At 38.1% G+C, this 16,957-nt stretch overlaps 1 protein-coding gene across 3 annotated transcripts in view; it reads left to right on the top strand.

The window, feature by feature from the left end:
- Window positions 1–2,391, top strand: part of GAD1 (glutamate decarboxylase 1) — a 38,340-nt gene extending 35,949 nt beyond the window's left edge. For all 3 annotated transcript variants that reach the window (XM_034786075.1, XM_034786076.1, XM_034786077.1), the window contains exon 17: window positions 2,016–2,391. In XM_034786075.1, coding sequence (XP_034641966.1) covers window positions 2,016–2,189 — 174 coding nt within the window. In that variant the 3' untranslated portion in view covers window positions 2,190–2,391. The remainder of the gene's footprint in view (window positions 1–2,015) is intronic.
- The last annotated feature ends 14,566 nt before the right edge of the window (window positions 2,392–16,957 follow it).

Consider the following 16,957-nt stretch of genomic DNA (forward strand, 5'->3'; position numbering starts at 1 on the left):
TGCTTTTCAGTGATGGGTGGAAGTGACAAGAATAATGTCCCTTTCAGTCCACATCTGTAAGATTTTCAAGGATCTGTGTCTTTGGGCATCCACATCATGCAGACTGTCTAGGACCAGGAAGCCCAGGGCTTCAAGACTCCTAGGCCAGCTAGCTCCCTGGGCTGCCCAATTCCTGCAGCCTGGGGAGTCAACAGCTCAGAGAGCCATCGGGCCCAGGAGCCTGGAGTCTCCATGGTGGGACTCCTCTGAGCTGTGAACCATGGAAGCCTGTGCTCCTCAGCAGCACACCAGCTGAGCTGGCAGGAACCCAGGCAGGTGGTTAGTCAGTTTGTTGAACCCCATACATTGCTATGAAACACTTTGGGTACAACAAATCAGCATTTTCTAAACCTATTCCACTGGAAAATTGCAGACCAGCTCTACCCCAGAGTTCCATGTTATGACTGGCCTCTGGACCTTGACACTTCCTCTCCTGTTCTTATTGGGGCTGAAGTTATATTTCTCCTTTGAAATCAGACATGGAACATATCCAGTTCTTCTAAAGTACATTGTTTTGTGGCAGCATTTTGGATAGTTAGGGTTGGGGTAAGGTTAAGAATACAAGAGACAAAAAGAGATTACAGTTGTCAAGATGAGATAATCAGGCCCTGACCAAGAGTTTTGTGTGGTGGGAATAGAAAGGAGAGGGCAGATTGGCGATATTGTAGAGGAAGAACCAGCAGGATTTTGTGGCAGCATCATTGTGGGGAAAGAAGGACAGGAAGGAATTAAAATTACTTGTGTGAATCTATGGGACAAGATGTCTAATGGAATTGCCAACGGTGATAGAAAAGAGAGGGAGAGGGAAAAGTCTGGGAAGAAAGATGAAGTGTTTGATTTGACCATGTTAAGAGTGAGCTGATGATGGGACATTGTGAGACATCAAGGAAAAAGTATCATATGGCACCCAGAGATAGACACTGAATGGCAGGGGCTAGGTCAGGGGTGAAGTAGTTCTGGGAACCGTCATATTACCTTGCCTGTGTACTCTACCGAGTCTTCTCAGATAGACTCTCGATTTCACAAGACTAAATTGTGTCACCCTTAGTCACATAGAGTACTACTCAAGATGAGTAAGGGTGGCAGAATCTGACCCATAATTAGGTAAGGAAAGGCAAGGGGCTCTGCTCTTTATTGACAGATATTATGCAACTGTTAAGACTTTGATGGAATTTTTTCTTTGAAAGTGAAAATAAAGAAGATAATTGTAATAACTTCATGGTGCTGTAAAACCAATCCAAATGTTTTCATGATTTAAAAAAAAAAATACCAGTAGAAAGTTTTCTTTATACAATAGGGCTGGTTGAAAATTTTCCATCAAAATTTTTGACAGAAAGGCTTTCTGAGTAAACAAAAAATTTTAATGGAAAATGTTTCCTGTCCTTGTTTTTTATACAAAATCTAAATTTTCCACTGAAAATTCCTACAAAGACAAAAAAAGTCATGTTTGTTAAAATTTTCCAATGAATTCTTTTCCTGACCTGTTTTAACAGTTAACGATGCACTTTCAGTGTTTGTCATCCAAATACTGAAACATTAAGAAATTGAAAATGAGACTATAAACCAGAGTGAAATTGGCTTTGTTACTTTTCATTGTCCAAACTATAAGAATTCCAATAATTAATCAGAGAATAAATAGTGACATGTAAATTTAGATTTGTAAATTCTTCCAGTACTCTAAGATGTTATTAGTAGCTTAATAAGGAATACTGTTTGCTTAAGCTATGGTTTTTAAGACGACATCGTTGTTAATCATAACATCTTAGATTATTAAGTATGGAAGAATTTAAACATCTAATTTACATATCACTATTATATATATATATATATATATAATCAAGCATTTTTTTTCTACAGTATTATGTAAACATCTATCACTGGTGTAATTGCTCTCTTTTCTAAATTAAGAAATGTGGTGAATAGTAAGAAAGGAAAAGGGTTCTAAATTTCTTTCCTGTTTTGTTTTAATTATAAAGGTGGCACCAAAAATCAAAGCTCTGATGATGGAGTCAGGTACCACAATGGTTGGATATCAGCCACAGGCAGATAAAGTCAACTTCTTCCGAATGGTTGTCTCAAACCCGGCGGCAACTAAGTCTGACATTGACTTCCTCATTGAAGAAATAGAAAGATTGGGGCAGGATCTGTAATACTCTTGGCAAACTATTCCTCTAGTCCACTGTTTTCCAGCTATTTTTTACCCAGTTCTGCAGAACACCCTTTAAGGAAATTCCCTTTCTAAATGTTCCGCTCTCACTCAAAAATCTGTAGGTTACTGCAGAGGTGCTGGAACAATTTGTATACTGGGGGTGCTGAGAGCCATTGAACCAAACTGTAAACCCAGTATATGATGGAAACCACTTCAAGCCAGGTGGTGCAGTAGCCCACACACACCCCAGTACCCCTAGTTCCAGCACCTATGGGTTACTGAAACATATATGTATTGGTAGGTCATTTTACTGAAAGAAAATATATTATCTTGACGTGTACTATTGATCCTTATTTTAGTCTGTTTATTATAGTCAGCAGGAAACTAATAAGTATTAAATTAGGAATTAAGAACTCTGCACAATATGTATGTACAGTATATATATATATACATATATATATATATAAATGGTAATGAATTTAGAACTAGGCCACAGCATGTTTTCCACTTTAAGAGAACTAACTTTTCTTTCAACAGTTAATGATGTGGACAATGTGCAGCAGATCAGTCTAACAGATGCAAATAGCTGTAAAGAAACATTTTTTAAAATGTAGCTTCTTAGGAGCTAAGGAAAATGTTTAACAGTATTAAACCTTATTGTTGGTGCTTCTCTCACATATAAAAACAATGGATCCTAAAAGCACCCCCCAGTAAGATAGTTGTATCTCCCCTTTAGTGTCCTATCAGGGGATAATAGTAGCAGAGTCATTGTAACAGGTATATTATTGCTGTATTTTTAGAGATTAATTTGTGTAGATTGTGTATATTATTGTTAAATGACTTTGTGAAAAGGAATTAAATGTAATAGTTTTACAGCAAGATAACTGTTCAATTCTAGGTATATGAAATATTTGCTTATTTATATGCAGAGATTTACCATGCTAAAGAGTTGTCTTGTATTTTCTTCCATTTGTAATGTATCCTATTTATATATTATTGAAGTTCTAACTGATGTTTATGGTATTTTAGTGCATTTGTGAGCCAAAGAGACGATAAAATATTAGTTGACACTTTCATTTATATAATAGTGCCCTTAAAATAACAACTTACAGTTAATTTTACTGATCATTAGGAATTCTAACATTGTATATAGACTCTAGTATAATTAAATCCCTTTACTTTAATAGACTCTTCACCTTTATTAATTGTAATGTCTGCCTGTACGTCCGGTGTTCTGAATGCTTTTCTAGTGAATATTGGATAATAACCAAGGCCCCTGTACTTCTGTTGTAGTTCAGGACCAATCTCTCTGACTAGTTTAGCTAAATTCTGGGGGCAAGATTCCTGAAGAAAATCTGTACCAAATCTGTGAGATTGTTAACCAGGTTTATTAATGTTTTGTAGAAGGGGATTCACTATGTATTTTGGAGTTTACAGAGGAAAAGAAAAACTCACCACAGAATGTTTAAATTCAGCTGGCTTGTCACCATAGTTTTAACTGATGAGACATTTCAAAATATAGACACAAGAGTCATCTGCAGCCCATTCAGTTTTTAATAACTAGGTAACCAGTTCTACAAAGTACATGATTTTGTACTTGCAGACCAGCAAAGTAGTGGAATCAAATAAAGACTCAATAGTCCTCTGTCTACAGAATGACTATTGTCCTGATAACTGAAATCTGCTGATTCAAAATCTTTTCAAAATATGCTGCTATGGCTATTGTACAGGAAAGTCTGTAATAAGCTACTTTTCTTTCAGCTCTGAAATAAAATTTAATTACATTAGAAATATTCTATTAAAGGATTGTAAAGAGACACATTTTGATTTAAAACTACAGCAAGACTCTGTCCAAAAAGATCCTCACACTTTGTGTTGCTTTTTCATTTATTTAAAGGGGGTAAGACACTCACCACCTCGCCACCCCACTTTATGCCATGTGAACAGGCTGCAGAAGCATGAAGGGGCCCTAAAAGCATTGGCTGTAGCCAGAAGAGGATTCCCTTAGTACAGGCAATGCAGAAGACATATGTAAGGTTGGCTTAGTCGGCACACTGGAGGCAGGGCCACATCACAGCACTAAGCAAATTCCAGACATCACTGCAGCTCATTGGACAATCCAGGGAGTCAGCCATAACTTACACATTCCCCCTAGGTCTTTCCAGCCCCTGGAGCAGCCCAGGATTGGGAAGGCACAAAGGTGACCATGGTCCCCTTGGGCTGCAAATTCTATGCTGTGCCTCACCTGTGGTCTTTAGAGTAAATACCAGTTGGATATTCAAAACACCATGTCTAACCTGTCTCATATAGCCAGAAAAGCCTGGGGCATTTTGACATTCTGTGAATGGAAAAACGGAGAAACCTATTTCAAGAGTCTAACATTGGTGGGCCCAATCTAACTTCCAGGTCCAGAGTTCTAATTCTGATGTATAAGCACTCCATGCTTATTTTTGTCACCAGGACTCTTCCAAAATTTAAGGAGATTAATTTTGGGTGGCTAGCCATTCCCAAGCACTGTTTTCTCTTTCTTTTCCTAGAGACCCAGTATACCTCTCTCCTCCCTTACACTCTGTAGAAGCTTCTTCTTGAACTCCATTTTGTTATGACCTTATTGCTCATTGGAGTCAAGTTCAGGGCTTGTTTTACTTCTGTGGCTCTCTTTTTGCCTCCTAACTATAACATACAGAAGATGATCCATATTATCCACCACAAAATCTTACGACTATGAAGCCACCCAGTAATCCCACTAGCACAGTTGTCCTTCTAGTAGTCCCATCTCCTTAGGGCAATGTTTTTACTTCACGCAGCTGGTGCAGATAGTTGCAGTGGGCCATGCTTCTACAGTCTTGAATTTTGATCTTCCAGAATAAATATTCCTGACATCTTCCCTTCTTTGATGCTAGCACCTTTAGTATAAAAGTCAATGACATAAGGTCTGAATCCTGCTACCATGGATATTGTCAGCAACAGTGTTGGTTCTGGCTTCAATCTTTTAAAATCAAATGCCATTCTCTCTAGATGCAGGCCATTTCTCATTAAAGGTTAGAGTTCTCCTACTCACAAGGCTGTTTTCAGGTGTTCAGAAACAAATTCTTCTCTTAGAAAGGAAAAGGCTGGATTCATTTTTGAAGCATAAGCTTATAGATGAGATTTTCCCCCTCTGAATAGTTCACTTTATTCAAAGACCTGCTACAGAAGAATACAGCATCTCTCTACTCTTCACAGTGTATGAAAAACATTATGGCCTATGATAGTCATTGCCAAGACATCTGACCAGCCTTGAAAGGGGAGTCTACTTCTTCCACACACAGCAGCAGCAGCCTCTTGTGGTTTCTTTGACCAATTTTTAGCTTAGAGTTTATGACCCCCTTCATTCCCTCACTCAGGGAATCTCAGTGACAGTACCACTGGAGAGGTAAGATGCAGTCTTCATACTTTATGCTCTAACTTTAAAATCTTAACTTTCTGGCCCTAGTGTCCAGATTATCACCACCTTATAACAATAATATCTGAAGAACTCTATACACTTTAGAAACATATGTGGAAGCTAAGTAATAGGATCCCCATTTTGCAGACTGGAAAAGGACAAAGATCATGCAGCAAGTCCTGAATGGTATTGGCTGGGAACAGAATCTCATTCTCCTGAGTAGTGTGCAAACTGTAATTTGATTACTACAAATTGCTTCTCTTCCATTTGGCACAGTTTCTCCTTTTGCCGGATCAGAACTACCAGACTGCTCTAGCTACTGCCCATGATAGTATGCATCTAGAAGTGACATTTAATAATGTAGATCCTGCTGCCTATCACAGAGTCATGAAGTTTATCTTTGAGGTGGTTCTCGCAGCCATGAGAATTAAATTTATCTTCATACCTGATGTATGGGATTTTTTCTTTCTGGTACCACTGTATATTAATTTTGTGGCAAATGATGCTCACAACCAGTTTCTGGTGTCTCCTTGTGATTGATGTCGGTCATTAGGATATTTAGCAGTAATGACTGCCCATCGCCACCAGCACAGGGTCCTGGTTTACCTCAACTCAGATAGCTGATTTAACAGAGCCTTATTTAGGGGATGGCCATGGTCATCAATGAGACAAATTCTCTCTATTTCCCTTTCAGTAGTCAATCTTCATCTGAGTAATATTCTATGGCTTCTCAAACAAAGACCTCTCTGGAACTCTCCTGTTCTTAAATCCACACAGCAATGTGGGAGAAGACCAGAAAGTGTGAAGCCATGGATGAGGTGACTCATTCTAAGAAATACAATTATAGATGAGTAACTCAATTTTCCTGATGTAATGAGTTGGTAATTTACTCTGAGGTTGTGATTTCTTCTTTAAAAATCTTACTGACAAGCACTGTACTATTAAGGTGGGTGAATTCAAAGTACCTTGACAAATGCCAAATAGAGGGAAGATGCCAAACTGGAAATTGTTGCTTCGGTGTTTACAAGCTGATGTATTAGATTTGGAAAAGGATAACCAAAGCAGCTGTTGATTTTAAGTAGGAAAAGTCCCAGTTTCAGTTGTTAGATCTGTTTTTGGAGAACACAGCAAGATTCTACCATTCATGGCAGACACACAGAACCAAGGTTCTCAAGAATAGCCCAGAATTTTAAAATCATCATTTATTCAGGGCACAACATGTTTTTTGAATGGTGACGAATAAAAAGAGATTTTTTAAACAGAATCTCTGTGTTTTGTGGCTAAAAGAACTGTGAAATTATAAAAATGATATGCAATGCAATTTAAATTTTTCAATAAAAATGTATCTTAAAATTGTTTCATTTGTCTCATATTATTTGTGAGTTCTCTGCTTTTCCTCAAGAACATGATACGTACATCTCACAGCAAATCTTAAACACTAAAAACAGTGAGCCAAATCTTAAGGACACAACACAGCTTTTAATCCTGAATTCAGTGGGAGCTTGCATGCATACAAGCTGCATAAAAACTTCAGTATTCAGATATGAACAGAGTAATGAAGTTTTACTACTTCGCAGGGATTGTGGATCATCTGGTGAAAAGCATAAAGCAGAAACATCTCTTCACCTGGTACTGCTGAAAGCCCAGTTCAGCTTATTCACATAAAAGTATGTGAGTTTAGTGTGACTAAGATAGGGGGTTCTCAAACTTCATTGCACTGAGACCCCCTTCTGACAACAAAAATTACTATGTGACCGGGGGAGGGGGGCAAAGCCGAACCTTGCTGCCCCAGGCTAAAGCACTCAGGCTTTGGCTTCAGTCCTGTGTCCCAACGAGTCTAATGCTGGTCCTGGTGACCCCATTAAAATGGGGTCCTGACCCACTTTGGGGTCCAAACCCATAGTTTGAGAACCGCTGGACTAAGAAGAGGTGGACCAAGCTCTTCTGGAAGACAGAGAGCCAAATATTTGCATTTCACTGCTATTTAAAACTAATATCCTTGTAGCAGAGATCATCATGAGCCCAATCATAGGCCCCAATCCTGCAAAGACTTGTACATGTGCTTAACTTTTCACACTTAGTAGTTCCATTGACTTCAGTGGGACTATTCACACTGTGTAAAGTTAAGCACGTATGTAAGTCTTTGCAGGATCAGGGATCATATACTGCAAGGGGAATTTTGTATGTACAAGAAATATAGGATCAGGTTTTGCAAGTGTGGTCAGAGGTGTTATGTGTATTAACTTGCATCCTGATCTTGCAACTACCTGATCCTGCAAAGCACAGGTGCCAGACTGCACCCACACACAATCAAATGCAAGCTCAAGGGCTACCTGCTCATTATGGGTTCAGACCTACAAGGCGCAGAATGCCCTAGACCTGTTGCAGAAAAGCATTTAAGTGCTTGTTTAACTTTAAACACATGAGTTTTCTTTTGGAAGTCAATGCAACTACGAACGAACGTAGCATTATGTATGTTCTTAAGTATTGTGTTGGGTCAGGGCTAGAATGCTCAACATCTTGAATGACTGAGCATTATAATACACAATCAGTTATAGTAAAATGATTCATTTAAACATATGTAAATTAGGTTTAAATTTTTATGTTGTGAATGACCTGAACAAACTTTAAAAGAAATCATTTTGTAAAGGTATACATGCAAGACCCAGTCCTGTGGCCACTGAAGTCAATGGGAGGTTTTCTATTTATTTCAATGGAAGCAGAATCCAGTCCCTGATAAGTGAAATACAATGGGAGTTTTGCTAACATAACAACTATAGAATGGGATTCTACATCAGAGCTGGGGAAAAAATTGTGACATCTCTATACTATTTGTAAAAATAGGCACTGACATGTATCAAGGTCATACACATTCAGAATATTATAGCTAATATTGTATAAATGTTAATATCAGCCACAACTTGCATTTCAATGAGTATGTAATAGTTGAGCAAAATACTAATTATATTTTACTATCATTTATGTGTTAAACATGGATGTAAAATATCTATCATGTAAAAATAAGACACAGGGTTTGCAAGAATGCCATAATTTACTGCAGTAGAAGATAATTTTAAATTGGACTTGAATTATGCATCATAAATACAGAAGCCAAGACTTTTCCTGTATAAGAAATATATGAACGTGTGGCAATTTGTCATAAAATTTCTTAAATACTATCTTACATGTATAAATTGAAGAAGATGGTTCAAAAGATTAGTGTGCTTTTGGTTAATGTATTGTGTTCTATGGCACACTACAGTTCCATTATAGGAGTCTAATTAGTTTTAACACTTTCCTCATGTGTGTCACTGAAAAATAAAGGTGATTTGAATTAGTACTCAAAATAACAAAAACATTTTCTTCTTGCTTGATGACAGAAAAATGCTGAAAAAATATTGCCTTATGTATTATTTATAGCATGATATTAAAATTTGTGTCAATTTATTTCAATAGCATGCACACAAATGTGGATTTGTATAAACTTTGAGGTTGCTTGTATTTATATGCTAAAGGATTTTAGGACCTGTTCTAGTTCTGATTTATAAGATTACATAAAGCAGACAGACTGAGGCAGTCAATTTATACTACAAATAAGTTTTCTAAAGGTTAATATCTAAGTGTAATATATAAAAGTGTAATATAAAGCACTGACATAAAATAATTATTGTATTATGTTGGAGAATATTTTCTTCCTCCAAGAATGTTTAGGAATGATCAGCTAATGCAGAGACCTGGTTGACTGACTAATAAAATGTTAGCCCCAAATTCAGACTGTTTGGGAGTGGGTGCTACTTCACTGAGGTCAAGGGAATTTCACCTCTTTGCACTAGGCCTGAATTTGTCCCTTAGTGTTTTATAATTTTCAGTTACAACCTCTACACTAGGGATGAAGTTATTTGAAAGAAGAAGAACTTGCAATGGGAAATAGTAACTCACTGAAGAACAAAGCGAGCAAGTAAAACTGCGGAAGTTAAAATGAGAAGATGCAGCATCAACAGGAAACAAAGAAAGTTAAAAGGAGAACTGCACAAGGTGAAGTGATTTGGGTTTCATCGGAGCATGATTGGGGATCAGTATTCTGGAGAAAGCAAGAATTTAAATTACAGTTGGGAAAAAAGAGGAGGGGGGAATAGGTTTTGCAATGGACTCAGTAAAGAAAGAAAAATCTTCTTGTGCTCTGTTCCTTTAGAAAAGTCTCCTGAAGAAAAGGGTGAAGGTTCTCAGTACAGATAGACATAAAAAAGGTACAGAAACATGTTACACACCAAGATTTAAAATGTTTTAATTTGTACTAGTTAATCTATTCTATTGTCCAAGTGGAATTCTTACAGAGTGAACATATGTGTGCATATAATATAACATATAATTGTATGATCAGGCTGGCTATGACTTCCTCCAGGACATGTATGGTAAGAAAGTACAATTTAAAAAAATTCTAAAAGTCAGGACACAATATAAAAGAAGCATTCCATCAAGAATGAAAGCAATAATGTTCTCTTATCTATGAATATATATATGATGGAATCTCCAGCACCTGAAATCTTTAAATCAAGATTTAACGCCTTTCTAAAAGATGTGTTCTAGTTAATCCCGAAATTGAGAGTCTGATGCAGGAATTCTTAGATTAAATTCTTCAGCCTGCGTTGTGCAGGAAGTCAGATTAGATCATCAGAATGGTCCCCCCCGGTTTTAGTATCTGTTAATCTGGGGGTTTAGACATTTTATAAGGCCTATAATTGCCTCTGAGCCAAATTCCCAAAGTGCTTTAGGAGTCGGCTAAGAAGAGGGAAAATAGCTTGCTAAGAATTGCCAGAAAATATCTGACAACCTCTACAATAATTGTTTAGAAAGGAATATTATTTTTAGCAATGTACTAAGAACAAGTAACAGATACTTCAATTAGCAGGACCTAAAATTAAACTATGGATGTGCAGTGTAATTTTAGAAATGTGAGGTACATCTTCTAGTCCAAGGAATATTAATAAACACCTGAGAACTACTGATGTGCCCCACTATTAGTTCTTTTCAGAATGTAGATCTGGTACATACTGCTTGCAAAGTACCATTTTTGGCCCTACACTGTGGAAAGTGTTTAGAAGAGCGAGAACAGCAGAAAAAAGGTGTTGTTTCTTGTTAGTTACTTGGCATTTGAACTGTAGAACTTGATACACGAAAACACTTCAGATGCTAGAGAAGAAGAAGAAGCTGCTGAGAATTTTATTGAGCTGAAGATGTTAGCTTATGGCTTTTGAATGTTGTGGCTACTTCAAGTCTCAAAACCTGGGTTTGGAAGTTTGTGGCTTTCTGCAAGTCATAGATTCCTTCTCCTGAGACAGATTACTGGAGAATTATGGAGTAAGAGTAGCAGCTGGCTGGGCTCAGAGATTATGGCTCTTTATTTTTGACATGTCAGAAGAACTGGGCCTGGTGAGTGTTACTATTGGGATTTCACAGGTGTGAGTGTGACTGAGGAATTTTTTTTTTTTTTTTTTTTTTTGGGACAAAACTAATTGGCTCTTAGTTATTGCTAGATTTTGCTTTGGAAAAATAACTAATTTTAAATATTCATTAATTTTTCATGGTTATACCTTGTTTGCATAATCTCTGGATATTTTTAAACCATTGTCTCCTGGTTTCAAGGTTGTTGGGTTGTTTTTTTTTTTTTTTGGTATGTATATTGAATGTACTAACAACAAGTACAGAGTACTGCAAATTAATTAACAAAAATTAACAAATTTTGTTAATTTACTGGTATGTAAAGGTCTGCAGTTAATTAGGTCAGTTTAAACTTATTAATATCAGTTTCATTTTTCCTATTATACTGTTTGCACTTTATTGGGTTGGGTTTCAGGGTTAGTTTACAACTTGGAACTATTTTGCATTATTATGAGTCTTCAATTATTTCATATATTTTTCCACATGGAAGAGCACCGGTGCTATTAAACACCCTCAAGTTGGAAGCTTGACTTCTAGGAGTCTCCATTCTGTTTTATTATTCTAGTGAATTGTAGTATTTCTATAAGTGCATTTGAGCCTCAGTAATCTAACCAGTGGTTTTGTTATCAGTAGTGTGTTAGACAATGACACTGTGCTTTATATATGCCTGTCTTCCAAAGAAAGCCATGCTTTGTTTTTGCAAGATGTGATCAGAGATCAAAATATGCTCTTCAATTTTATATTTGTGCAACATGGCCCCACCACAGTGAGAATTTTCATTGGCTTCAGACAGCTCCCTCAGATTTCTCTTGTGAGCACAAGCCATGTTCTGATTGCAGCTCTGGAATAAAAACTGCTGTAGTATCACACACCCTGATTAAAACCAAAACCCTCCACAAAATTCTCCTTTGAATTCATCACCCATACTATAAAAAGAACCAGTAGTCCAGTAACTGCAACAAGTTGCCTTCCCCAAAAGTCTTATCTCATGGAGGGGTGAGGGTGTTGGAAATTCTGTGAGCATAGTGTCAATAATTATGTTGTTGAATGACTCAAGTACTCATATTTATTGTCCATAGCCTGCTATAATTTTAGAATTTTTGAAGCTCTGAAAGTGCTACAGGAATGGTATGTACAGCCACTGGGGGCTCTGGAGAATCTTCAGTTTACTCCGCACCTCAGTTCAGGAGCGGCTTTTGGCTGTCTGGAAGGTTTATAGAAGGCTGGCAAGGGGACTGGAAGGGGATACACCTCTACCCCAATATAACACGAATTCGCATATAACGCGGTAAATCAGTGTTCCACGGGGTTTGAGGGAGAGGGGGCTGCGCACTCCGGTGGATCAAAGCAAGTGCGATATAACGCGGTTTCATCTATAAAGCAGTAAGATTTTTTGGCTCCGGGGGACAGCGTTATATCGGGGTAGAGGTGTAGTTGGAATCGTCATGGATCCCAAAGGAGTATTATTGAATCCCCAGGCAACTAAAGAAGACTCTGGTTAACAGAATAAACTTTTTTTGCCCAAAAAATACATTAAATCTAACAAACGAAACCCCTCAAAACATGTCCTCAATTTGGTTTTATGAGATGATCTTCTAATTTGTCTGTAATCCACCCAATCATGTTGCTCTCTTTACAAACATAGTTAATAAATAAATGAAGGGTACCGTTATTGTGTTACCCTTCACTTACAGTATCCTAAAGCATTGTCAGAATGAATAATGATCCGTCTGTCTGTCCCACAGTACGGGTACCTCTGTCCTGTACTGGATGGAAAATCAGACCAATCAAGAGAGAGTGGTGCATGTGTTTGTGAGGTAGGGAATGTACAAAAAGGGATCACAATAATGTGAAATTGTGAATCAGACCCTCTCATCCCACATACAAGTAGAAGGGAAAGAGATGGTACAATTCCAAGTAACATTCACACAGTGCCCATTCCAGAGACACGTCAAAACTAAATTACCAAGAGGAGGAAAAAGAAACAAAGAGCACCCCTAAGAATGAATAATTTATAAGATAGCAAGCAATCAAGAGAAGCCCAATTATTTAATCACATAATCTAGAATTATTTAATGATTTATCCACTGTATATAGCTTGCAGTGGAATGTCCTCACCATCCCACTTTACCATGTGATAATTTATATGTATATATTCAAAGTGTGAATTTATTTGAATATTTACTTTCCCTTAACTGTTAATTTCCATATTTTTAAATGCTTAGGGTTTTTCTAGCTGTATTTTTAGAATACATGCATCTCTAATAGAACCCTCAGCTTAGTTCATTAATTTTTTGTCTGTTAATGTATTTCACTAAACAATGACTTAGGTCGATATTATAAGTATTTACAAAACTTTGAAAAGTGATGATACCATGAAGAGAATTGTTTAGGGTGTTCTGGAGGGGAAGAGTTAATTTAAAATAATGAGATAAAATGGGCAAAGGAAAACTTAGATCAGGAACAATTCATAATGGTATGGCGGAGTCTATAACAGTTCCTGAGTTAAATGACGAAAGTCTCATCACTTGACTCATTTGAAACTGGAAAGGGTAAAGCCATGGAGAATGTAAGGTAACAGTCCTGCAATGACCTCTGTGGGAAAATAATGTGACCTATCAGATAGATATAAAATATATAAGTCCCATCTGGTAGTTTAATCATTTGTATGTATCTCACTTGTATCTACTGGAGATACAGTGCTTAGTGTCTTGTGAGACTGGGTTATTTGATGCATGACACATATTGACTGAAGTTGTGTTATTCCTGGTTTTATGCTCTATCTTCATATCCTTGTTGCTATCCTATACAGTTTGTAATACATTTTCTTTAAAGTGGGATTTAAGACCAAATGGCCCTGGTTTGGGTATTTCAAATGAAATCTGAAAAACAAGGTCTGTCAAAACCAAACAAATCTTGGTTTTACAGTTCTGTTTGAAACAGAGACAAAAACCCACACCCAAACCACTTATGTGACCCCCGCTGATTTGTGTGTGTCTGTGTTTGCATTCAATTTCTGACTCCCTGTCTGTATTTACATGCTTTCACATTTCAGACTGAATTTTTCATGCTAAGGCCTTGGCTACACTTACCAGCTAGTTCGACGGCTGGAAATCGAAGTTCTGGGTTCGACTTATCGCGTCTAGTCTGGACGCGATAAGTCGAACCCGGAAGTGCTTGCCGTCGACTGCGGTACTCCAGCTCGGCGAGAGGAGTACCGCGGAGTCGACGGGGGAGCCTGCCTGCCGCGTGTGGACCAAGGTAAGTTCGAACTAAGGTACTTCGACTTCAGCTACGTTATTCACGTAGCTGAAGTTGCGTACCTTAGTTCGAATTGGGGCGGGTAGTGTAGACCAAGCCTAAGTTTCTGCCTGACGGTAATTTTTGAGGAAAATCTGAGCAAAAGCAACAGAGCCATTTTTGAATAGGAGAGCGAGGAAAAGAATTCCCCATTATTTAAAAAAAATAATAAACAGCCAAAATGACTTGTTAATAGAAAGCTTGAAATTTGGCATGGAAATAGCCCTTGTGGCAGAGAAGTGCCTTTGATCTTTTTGATATAGCCAAATTGTGAACCTTTGAAAATTGCATGCAGCACATGATCAGTAGATTTTTTTGGGGTGTTTTCCTGCCACATTTGTAGAGTGCACAGACAGAGATGGCCAATTTTGTGGCAAATGCATGCAAGGCTAATTCACCTATGTATTGAAAACTGTAGTAAAGGACCACAGGGGTTGAGTCAAGCGCTGTAGAACCACTACATACCTTCTAAGGTGTTCAGGGACTCACAATGAACATATTACTCAACATCTCAGTGTGGTACAAAGTAAATTCACTGCTCCAACCCACTGCATCATGGCCTTTAGACTCAGAGAACCTTTGCAGGCCCTTGTTTGCAATTTTCTTCTTCTCCCTTCCACTTTGGAGCTACTTTCTGGTAGTTTGCTGGATCAGGGCGTAAGCCTGTAGGGCCCCAACCGGTTCTAAAGAACCCCCTTGTTTCTCTCTTAGAATCTAGCTTACTAAGGCCAGGTATACACTACAGATTTATGCTGGCATAGCTATGTCGGTCAGGGGTGTGAAGAGGTATGATCCTTGACTGACATAACTATGATGACAAAGGCACCTAGTGTGGATGCAGTTATACCAGCAAAATGGGGCTTCTACTGGTGTAGCTGTGTCCGTGCTAGGAGCACTTTACCAGTACAGTACACCACTATTCCTACACTGCTAAAGTGCTCCTAGTGCACACAGAGCCTAAATAGTTTTGTGGCTACTGCCAGTGCCAATGACTAAACTGCAGATCACCCATTCAGTCTTCTGGCCTCAGTAACATTCTCTGCACTGGCGTTTGACCTTTTGTCTGCTTTCTGCGAAAGCTCTTTCTCTTCATGCTGACCACACTAACAAGGATCCCAACTGATTCCCTGCTTGTCTCTGCCATTTCGCAATTGCTATTCCTATAGCAACTTTGTCACATTTTCCCTAGCAGTTCCCAGTATACACTTGTTATACCTGCTCTGGAGCCCAGTCCCACATCCTGCTTTTTGACGGGACCCACCACAAAGAAGGTTATAAGTTTGACATAAGAAGTGAATGGGTCTGAGGCCATGATAAGCAAAGGACACTCAGAAAAAGAGGTCAGTTCTGTTATATCAATCTCCCGAGATTCCCGACTAAGATATTACAGACATGGGCACCTTAGCAACACCTACCAGTAAAACAGACATAATGTTTTGTACATAAATTCTTTGTCTATTGCAGTCAGTCTCTTCTAAAGCAAAAGGAAAGGACTGTGAGTCCATTTGGGAAAAAGTTTTATCCTTAAGCCAGTGGTCTGATGCTTGAGTTAAAATATTATTATGATATATTTATTATACATTTCAAATGTTGTATCTAGGCGGTTTCCACAGCAACTCAAGATACAACATTGTTGTCCTTCTGAAAGGGATACCTCATCGCCCTCTGCTAAAGCCACTGACTGCTAGTGATCAGATCAAGTGGCTGGTTTCTAGGCCAGCGTCGGGACAATGACTGATGACATGAGTAACTGGGAAGTGCCAGTGTCAATAAGGTGAGTCTTGCACATTCTTATGCCAAAGTTAGGATTTGTTCTGGAAAGAATTTCACCAGAGACATTAGAAGAGAACATTTAGTAACCCAGTATCCGCCACAATGAAAAATGTTATTGTTCTGTTTCATTTGGTCCTACCTGCAGTCATTTAAAATGGCAAGCTAGTCTGGATCATCCATTGGCATAACACATGAGTGACAGCAATGTCTCTCTGCTGTTGCTCTCAGTACACTACAGCATTTAAATGAGTAGGAACAAGAAAGGGAGCCATATTCACCTGTCAAACTTTGCAGTTGAAATTGGATATAAAATTAAATAAATCCATATATGGAATGGTGCATCTTTTCCTAAGCTATACAACTACTGCAGTTTAATTGCTGCTGATTTTGGGGAGCAGTGGAAGTAAATGGTGCAATTTTTTTTCCTTCTAAAGTGCAAGTAATTCCGCTGCAAGGCATTTTTTTAGTTTATACACTGCAGCAAGTCTTTTAGCGTCCCCACATACACACATACAAGCACAATGCTATGCAAGGGTACTCTGTGGTCCCCGTTGAACAAGGGGTTAACCTCAACATAGCTCTCTATCCCTTCTAAACAGGTGTGCATGGGAAGACCAGCTTCTTTTAAGACAGAGGAAAATGTCTTTGGGAAGACAGGGCTTTACATCCAACCTCCTGGGATTGGTTGATCTCCAAGCACAAGGGAGTTTTCTCTTTCCTTTTCTGTTTATATTAATAGCTTTTGTTTTCTTCCTATAAAAATGATCCTTTGAGGAAAGACCTTGCTGACTGCAGCTGAATCTATTTCTGTGGAGTCATTTCACCAGCTT

The sequence above is a fragment of the Trachemys scripta genome, chromosome 11 (genome assembly GCF_013100865.1).
Source record: "Trachemys scripta elegans isolate TJP31775 chromosome 11, CAS_Tse_1.0, whole genome shotgun sequence".
Taxonomy (NCBI): domain Eukaryota; kingdom Metazoa; phylum Chordata; order Testudines; family Emydidae; genus Trachemys; species Trachemys scripta.